Source organism: Emiliania huxleyi (assembly GCF_000372725.1).
Source record: "Emiliania huxleyi CCMP1516 unplaced genomic scaffold EMIHUscaffold_414, whole genome shotgun sequence".
Taxonomy (NCBI): Eukaryota; Haptophyta; order Isochrysidales; family Noelaerhabdaceae; genus Emiliania; species Emiliania huxleyi.
The window spans coordinates 50,933-59,409 of record NW_005198872.1 but is presented as its reverse complement, the minus strand read 5'-3'; the positions used below and the strand labels follow the sequence as shown (position 1 = coordinate 59,409).

At 66.3% G+C, this 8,477-nt stretch overlaps 1 protein-coding gene across 1 annotated transcript in view; it reads left to right on the top strand.

Moving 5' to 3' along the window:
• Positions 1-5,180: 5,180 nt before the first annotated feature.
• The window catches only part of EMIHUDRAFT_459017 (hypothetical protein), a gene marked incomplete at both ends in the record, with an annotated part of 7,591 nt that continues 4,294 nt past the window's right edge, over positions 5,181-8,477 (top strand). Inside the window, 10 exons of the mRNA XM_005769609.1 lie at positions 5,181-5,225; positions 5,322-5,400; positions 5,565-5,675; positions 5,713-5,821; positions 5,961-6,060; positions 6,146-6,220; positions 6,368-6,427; positions 6,605-6,770; positions 7,621-7,835; positions 8,032-8,166. Coding sequence (XP_005769666.1) covers positions 5,181-5,225; positions 5,322-5,400; positions 5,565-5,675; positions 5,713-5,821; positions 5,961-6,060; positions 6,146-6,220; positions 6,368-6,427; positions 6,605-6,770; positions 7,621-7,835; positions 8,032-8,166 — 1,095 coding nt within the window. The remainder of the gene's footprint in view (positions 5,226-5,321; positions 5,401-5,564; positions 5,676-5,712; positions 5,822-5,960; positions 6,061-6,145; positions 6,221-6,367; positions 6,428-6,604; positions 6,771-7,620; positions 7,836-8,031; positions 8,167-8,477) is intronic.

Below are 8,477 nucleotides of genomic sequence, written 5' to 3'. Positions count from 1 at the left end.
GCTGCTCGCCCGAGCACGAGAGCGCGTCGAGCAGGTCGACGGCGGCCTGCTTCTCGCGCTGCTGCTCCTCGGCGTTGGACTTGACCGGTCAGCAGCTTCCACCTCCACGGCGTACGCGAGCGCAGCCGACATAAAACGCCGAGGAGAAAAGATTTAGCGGCGCTACTCGAGTAGCTCCCCGGCCCTGGATGTGGGGTTACTGACTGCACTCCAAGTGCTCCAAGTGCTCCGACCGCCCGACTCGGGCGGCCCCATACCAGGCGGTGCGGCCGCCAGTGCCGCCACTGTTTCCGCCACCCACACTGCCACTTCCGCCCCCGCTGCTGGAACGGCTGCAGGGTCGTGGCCAGGGGCCGCCCCAGCGACTCCACACCAGGCGTTTTGGCCGCGAGGGCCGCCACCGTGCCCGCCACCCCTGCCTCCGCCTCTACCCCCGCCGCCGGCGGGGCTGCCACCGTATGGACCCGCTCGGAATAACCTGGGGGATCCAGAGCCGCCCCGCCGGAGGCTGGAGTACCCTCCGTGCACCTGCGGGTTGCAGTATTCGGCGCGACGCCAAGTCACACCGCAAACGAAAAAAAAACTCGCGATTCAAACAAATAATCGATGTGTTACCTGGAGTGTGTATAATGTGCAGTCATTAAATCGGAGAGTTGTGTGCAAGTAGGTTTGCGCATCGCGGCTTCTACCACGACGCGATCTTTGTCAACTTCAACCTGCTGCTCCACGAGACGTTCGGCGGCGGCTTCTCGCCCACACCGCCGTTCTCAAGCTGCGCCGCCTCGCGCGCAAAGTCGCGCGCGGCAGCGTTGACCGCACGGCCTACTCGCCCAAGTACTCGCTCTCTTTTATGTCCCACCACAGAGCGCATCTCTCTCTCTGTTGTGCGAGGCGTGAACCGCGCCATTCGCTCTCACCTGGCAACCCTGTCTGCACGTCTCGCGCGCGCGTGAACAGGGCTCCAGGCCCCAAATTACGTGTGAGTGTTAGAGTTGTTTGGTATTGCTAAAAATCTAATCACGGTTTGCAGAGCGAGCTGGGCGCGTCTTTGCATACATACCTAACCAAACTCAAAACAACAAACTCCAAACTCTCACTCCTGGAGCACCTGGAGGAGGTGGCTAAGCGTCTTGTGCGCTCGAGCCTATAAAAAAGCACCGGTATGTCCTGCGCTGCAGCACCTGGTGGGAAGCGTAGAATTCTTTTTTCAGGTGTGCCGGTGATAGTACTAGCACGCGCCAGTTCGCACCTGTGTCGAGCCTGTCTGCTGTGGGAGAGAGTTGTTTTGTATTGTGTGTGCGTGTGCGCATGTGGCGTGTGTGTCTCGTGTGTGCGTGTGAGTGTGCGAGAGAGAGAGAGAGAGAGAGAGAGAGAGAGAGAGAGAGAGAGAGAGAGAGAGAGAGAGAGAGAGAGAGAGAGAGAGAGAGAGAGAGAGAGAGAGAGAGAGAGAGAGAGGGAGGGAGGGAGAGGGAGAGAGATTTTCGTGTGCGTGCGCGTGTCGGCGGGGTGACGCCCTGCCCAAACAAACGAGCCACGCGCACAAGACACAAAACTCCCCGTGTCGTGTGTGTGCGAATGAGTGAGTATTCTTGATACGGAACCACGACGACACACAAGAGTCGACTCGCATCGGTTGCCTCGACGGAAAAGCTATTTTCGCGTCGCTCACACACTCACAACCCCGTATGTATGAAGTAGATCTAGGAAGGTGAAGAACAGTCAGGCTCGGACTGGACACCAACGCGGTATGGGTGGACGCTACTGTGCTGTATGAATGGTTGGGCAGGTGTGAACAACACCTCGTGACCACGGCGCCACAGGCGCCTGTTGATGGGTCCAGGTGATAGCCCTGAATGGGCAATGCATACGCCTACTTGGGCCTCAGATCGCCCGACCGCGTCCCGGTGCTCTGTGGTCGGATTTGTGACGCCGCCGCACCGCGCCGCGGCCGGGGGCCCTCCGGAGGCCGAGGATGGCCGTGACGGACCGGGACAAGCTCTGGGAGGTTCAGTGTCAGTGTGTACATTGTAGGGGCTACCCATGTGCACAATATCTTGACTGAGAGCTAAGCCAGGGGAGGCGATGCCGGGGCCGTACAGCAGCTTGATGGTGCTTCGCCGGCGTGCGTCCCGGAGCGGTGCCGGACGGGCGGTCCGTGAGAGGAAATCCAGGGACAACGCCGACGGCGCCCTGATTCGACTTTTAACTTCAAACAAAGACAGTCGCACGCGCCGCAGTGCGGTGCGTGCGACTGTCAGGAGCGGATCCGTCAGTTAGTCGTGTTCACGCCGGGATCGTGTCCCTCACTACTTGCCCAACCATTCGTACAGGAGAGTAGACAGATGATGACGACACGCACGAGCGACACACAGACACAAACAAGCTCACAAGACACACAGCCAGCGGGCTGCCACACATCCTGAGTGGGCGTAACCCCGTATTCGAAAAAAGAAAAGACCCTCCCGCCAAACGATGGCGTCTCACAACGGACTTCAGTGCTGGATGTGCCTTGGCGGGGCGACGCACGCCTGCCCGCGCTGCGACGTCGCATACGGGACCGCCGTCTGCCTGACGTGCTTTGAGAAGGCGGCCCGCCAGGCCGACACGAAGCGCAAGCTTGGCCGCCTACGGCACGACGCGCTCGACTGGACCGGCGCGCCGCGAGGAGAGCGGCCGCTGCGGCCGGTCGACATGGCGACGACGCCAGCTTCGCCGTGCCAGTGCTGCACGCGCGAGTGCCTGCAGCCGCAGCTGGTGCTGCTTCCGGCGCCCGCGCCGCCGCTCGCTGCAGGCCCCGGCGGCCAGCAGGCACCGCCGGTGCCGGTGCGGGTGCCCAAACCACACCGCAGATTCTGAGTCGCGCGCGGCTGTCTCTCTCTCACGCTCTTCGCCCTTCGCCCGCCAGGTGCCGGCTGTGGAGGCGGCGGCGGCGACGGCCGCGCCAGCGACGCCGGTCGAGCTCGCGCCGCTGCCTGCGGAGGCTGCCTCGCCGCCGGCAGGCGGTGCGGCGGCGCCCTCTGCGGGCAGTGCGTCATGGCTCACGTTCCTCGGGACGGCCAGCGCGTGGGTTGGGGGGGCCGTGCTCGAGGCAGCGGCGGAGGGCTTCCGCCGAGCTAAGCGGCAACGCTGCGAGGGCGGCCACACGCAGGCAGCGGGGGGGGTGGAGGAGGAGGCGCCGCGTGTCGGCGCGAGCGAGCGGGCGCGCCTCGGCGGCCCCTCCGCCGACGAGGCGGGCGGCGGTGGCGCGCCGCCGGCCACGCCGGCCGCGCAGGCCGCCGTACGTACCATCACCGCTGAGGGCGCCGAGGCGGTCCGGCAGGCGGACAGGGAGGGGCTTACGCTAGCCACGGGCGGGAGCAACAGCGGCTACAAGGGCGTGACCTTCTGCCCGAAGCAGAAAAGCAGCAAGAAGTACAAGCTGACGGTGACGAGTGGCGGCAAGAGTGACTACCTCGGCATGTTCGCCACCGCCGAGCAGGCGGCGCTCTTCCTCGCCCGCTGGGAGGCGGGCAGGGACACCAGCGATCTCACCGCGCCGCCGCCACCGCCGCCGCCGCCCGCACCATCCTCTCCCGCTGGCGCCGAGGCAGTCCGGCAGGCGGAGAGGGAGGGCCTGACTCTGGCCACCAGCAGCGGCAGCAGCAGCGGCTACAAGGGCGTGTACTACTGCCCGAAGCATAAAAGCGGCAAGAAGTACAAGCTGACGGTGACGAGTGGCGGCAAGAGTGACTACCTCGGCCTCTTCGCCACCGCCGAGCAGGCGGCGCTCTTCTACGCCCGCTGGGAGGCGGGCAGGGACACCAGCGATCTCACCGCGCCGCCGCCACCGCCTGCATAAGCAAAGCCTCGATCGAACGTACTGCGAGGTCGGGGCTATCTATCCCGAGTTCGTTGAGCAGGTGCGCTCACTTATGTGTTATGCTCACCTTTTCTACGGCTCTAGCCATGGGACCTCTCTCGCGCCAAGCAAATTTCCTATACGACAAAAAACCTAACGAACGTCGCCGGCGGCCGTCAACCGCCCCGACGCTCTCCCGGCCGCCCCTCCCCGAACCTCGCCCTCGGAAGAGTTAGAGTCGTCGGCCAGGGAGGCCGGAGCCCGGAGCGGACAGGCGGACTCCCGCAGGGCACCTTCGGGTGGATCTCAGTAGATCCGGCAGGCACCCCGAGCTCGCGACGCCCTTCACGACTGGAAGGGCCAAGGAGCGCACGTGCTTCGATCGCAGGGGGCACCATGGAGGGTGCACCTGTGCCACGGAGGCACTCCGGGCGGCGTATGCAATGTGGGGGGAGCGGGAGGGCCGGGGGGATGCTGCCTCGGCGCGCGCTGCCGCGACGCGGCACGGAGTCGACCAGGCCACGCCGGCGAGGGAGATGCGCTCCAGCGAGGGTCGCGTCCTTGAAACCGCCGACGCGTTCCTGGACGACAAGGCTGATCGACTCTGGAGGACACGGTCGGCGGCGCTTCGCGAGCTGGCACAGAAGGTTCGGGACGGCACGGATCTTGTGCTCCTATGCGCGGGTAGGATTGAGTCCTGCCACGGCGATCTGCTGAGGAAGGGGATCCTAGCCGAAGCGGCGCAGCTCGCTCGAGGCCACCAGCAAGAAGAAGCTGCGCTCCGACAAGGGCAAACCGAGGGGTCCTCGGGGGCCCAGGGCCGACTCGGTGGAGACGGCGGCCCGCATGGGGGTGCTGTCGACCTTCTACCTCCGGCACGCTTATGGACGGGACAGCCCGGGGCTGCATGAAAGGGGTGCTCTCGCGAATGGTGGGAGACTATAGTCGAGCGCGTCGGAGAGGTGTTTCGACACCGAGTGTTGGTGCTGTGTGCGGGGTGCGGAGGCGCCTCGCTGCTCGTCAAGATGAGCGGCAAAAGCCGACGGTGGTGCGACGAGACGGTTGTCTCCTCCTCGCGTGAGCCGATGCACGCGCCGCTTCACTGCTGGGAGACCGCCGCGCAAGCCCTCGGCTGTCCGCTGACGCTGAGGCGTGTGCACAATTCAACATAGCATGATGCGCCTCGCGTTCAAGCTGCTCTCTCCCTGTTCGCTCGTCCGCTTCACCTCGTCTCGCGTCTCGACCACTCGCCACGCCCGGCGTGCTCCTCCTCGCGCCACACCCTCCCCTCCGCCCTGCGCCCGCCGCCGCCGCCCGCAGGCCGCCGACGTCGCGGTGGGTGATGCGGCTCACGCCGGCCGAGTGGGCCTTCAGCCTGGTCGAGCACGTGCACGAGGCGCCTCGGCTGCCGGACGGCGCCGCCCGCGCGCGCGGCTTTGACGCCGCCGACTGGTCTGCCATCCGCGTGCCTTGCTCGTGGGAGACGGCCGGGTTTGGCCGCCCAATCTACACAAACACGGTGTACCCCTTCCCGGTGGGGGCCGTCTCAGCGCCGCACGCCGGTGTGTGGAGCAGACGCCGTTCGCACACCTCGAGCTGTGCGCAGGTGGACCCTCCCAACGTGCCTGCCGAGGGGAACGCCGTCGGCACGCAGCCCCGTCCCCCACCACCCTTTGCCCTTCAGCTTCATGTCAACCACCGAATGGGCCGTGCGTCGACGGCGTAGGCACTTACCAGACAAGCTTCTCCCTTCCGGGCGCCTGGGCGGGTCGGCGGACGCTGCTCCGGTTCGACGGCGTCGACGGCGACTCGAGCGGCGACGCGAGGCTCGGTGACGGTCAGCACTGCTTCTTCACGGCCGCCGGTGTGAGCAGGCGCGGTGACGGTGTGGCTCAACGGGCGAGAGGTGGGCTACTCTCAGGACGGTGGCCAGTGCCTCGGCTTCGCTCACTGCCGCGAGCTGCGGGCGGCACCACCTCACACGTGCGGCTGTGAGCAGGCAAGCTGCCCTTTGAGTTTGACGAAATCCAAGACCAGATGCTCCGCCACCATCCCAGCGAGACGACACGGCCACGGGATCCGTATTCCAGCAGCATTCTGCCGCCCTCCCGCCGCCAGCAAGGGAGTGTGCGACCGCCCGCGAGACGCACCGAGTGCTCCCACTGCAGGTCACCGACGCGTGCGCCGCCGGCGAGGCGGGCCGGCACACGCTATCGGTCCAGGTGGTCCGCGTCTTAAACAATGGACTGAGTGAAGGAACGAATCGATCGATTGATTGATTGGCGGCCGCTTCTCGGACATGCCCAGGTGGTCCGCTTCTCGGACGCGTCCTACCTCGAGGACCAGGACCAGTGGTGGCTGAGCGGAATCCACCGCGACGTGGTGCCGAGATGGGCCGAGATGGGCCGAGATGGGCTGAGATTTGGGAGGAGGCTAGCTAGCGGCTGAGCGACGGGTGGAGATGCTCCGAGATGCGCCGAGGTTCGCGCAGGCCCCGGCGCGCTCTGCCCACCCGTCGCCTCGCCTCAGGTCGTCTACTCCAAGCCGCGCGCCGCCGCCATCGCCGACTTTTACGCGACGACCTCGCTGGTCGAGGGCGGCGGCGGCGACGGTGGCAGCGGCGGCGGCGACGGTGGCGGCGGCGGCGGCGACGGTGGCAGCGGCGGCGGCGACGGTGGCAGCGGCGGCGGCGACGGTGGCAGCGGCGGCGGCGACGGTGGCAGCGGCGGCGGCGACGGTGGCAGCGGCGGGGGGGAGAGGGAGGAGGCGGGGACAGCGGCGTCGGCTATTCGGAGCGCAACGGTCGCTGTGCGGGTGGGTCTGCGCGGGGCCGTCTTCGCTGCCGCGGGCAAAGCGGCGGGCGGCACGACGGCCGGCAGCGCCACTGCGGCGGAGGCGTGCCGGCGGTACGAGATTGCAGCGTCTCTGCACGGTCCGTACCGGCTCGCGCCCGACGCGCCTCCGCCGGGGTGCGGGTGCGTGTGGCGCGGCGCGGTCTCGCTGGACGGCGCGCTGCCCGTCGGCGCCGGCGCGGGTGGGGTAGCGGCAGCAGCGGGCGTGGCGGCGGCGGGGCCGCGGGGGACGGCGGCGGGCGGGCGTGTCGATGAGGCGGCCGCGGAGGCGGCGTGGGGTGCGGGCGAGCTCGGTGTTTGGTGGCGGGCCGGCGTGGTGAGCGGCGAGGCGGAGGTGACGCTGCGCGCGGACGTGGAGGGCGCGGCGCTGTGGAGCGCCGAGAGGCCGTTTCTGTACACGCTCGTCCTCGAGCTGAGGGAGTACGGAGGAGGCGGAGGAGGCGGAGGAGGAGGCGGAGGCGGAGGCGGAGGAGGAGGAGGAGGAGGAGGAGGTGGAGGCGGAGGAGGAGGAGGAGGAGGAGGAGGAGGGGGCTACACGGTGGTCGATGTGGAGTCGTGCCGCCTCGGCCTCCGGCAGGTTGGCATGGTGGAGGCGGGCGGCGCGCGGCTGCTCGCCGTCAACGGCTTGCCGCCCTAGAAGCGGAACATCTCCCCGTATCTCCCCATATCTCCCCATATCTCGTGAGCGGGGGCAGCGGGCCCTAGAAGCGGAGTATCTCCCCGTATCTCCCCATATCTCCCCATATCTCGTGAGCGGGAGCAGCGGGCCCTAGAAGCGGAATGCGCATCCCTTTGCTCCGACCAGCGCTCGAGAGGACTCACGCCATTCCGCTGGATTCCGCCGTCTTCCGCTGTATCCACTGTGTTTGTGTCGCTCGTATTCACAGCACGCTGTGAACACTCTGCACAGTACCGCCCTCCCGCCCCGAGGGCTGGCGCATTCCGCATCTGTAGACTCGCCGCTGACCCTGCGCGGCGTCAACCGGCACGACCACTCCGCCGAGGGCGGCAAGGCGGTGGAGTGGGGTGAGATGCTCTCCGACGCCCTGACGATGAAGCGGCACAACTTCAACGCGGTGCGCACCGCGCACTACCCCAACGCCACGGCCTGGTACGAGCTGTGCGACGCGGTCGGGCTGTGGGTGGTGGACGAGGCGCGACCGCCTTAATAGCTGGCTGAGTAATCAACTACTCATTGTTTACTAGCTGTGGCTGGTGGACGAGGGGGACGTCTACCATCTCCTTAGCTACTTCACTTTCATTATTAACCTCTCTGCGGGTGGTTGACCAGGCCGAGACGCAATCAACTAATTATCAAATTCGATGAATTGATCAATTCAGGCAAACATCGAGACGCACGGCTTCCTCGCGAGCGGCGACGAGGGCATCCTCGCCAAGACGCCCTCGTGGCGGCTCGCCTTCCTCGCGCGGTTCGCGCGCATGGTGCAGCGCGACAAGAACCACCCGTGCGTCATCGTCTGGTCGCTCGGCAACGAGGCGGGCACACACAGACACACACACACGCACACACACAGACACAGAGACACACAGACACACACACACACACACACACACACACACTCACACACACACACACACACACACACACACACACACACACACACACACACACACACACACACACACACACACACACACACACACTCACACACGCACACACTCTCTCTCTCTCTCTCTCTCTCTCTCCCTCTCTCTCTCTCTCTCTCTCTCTCCATATATATATATACACACACACACACACACACACACACACACACACACACACA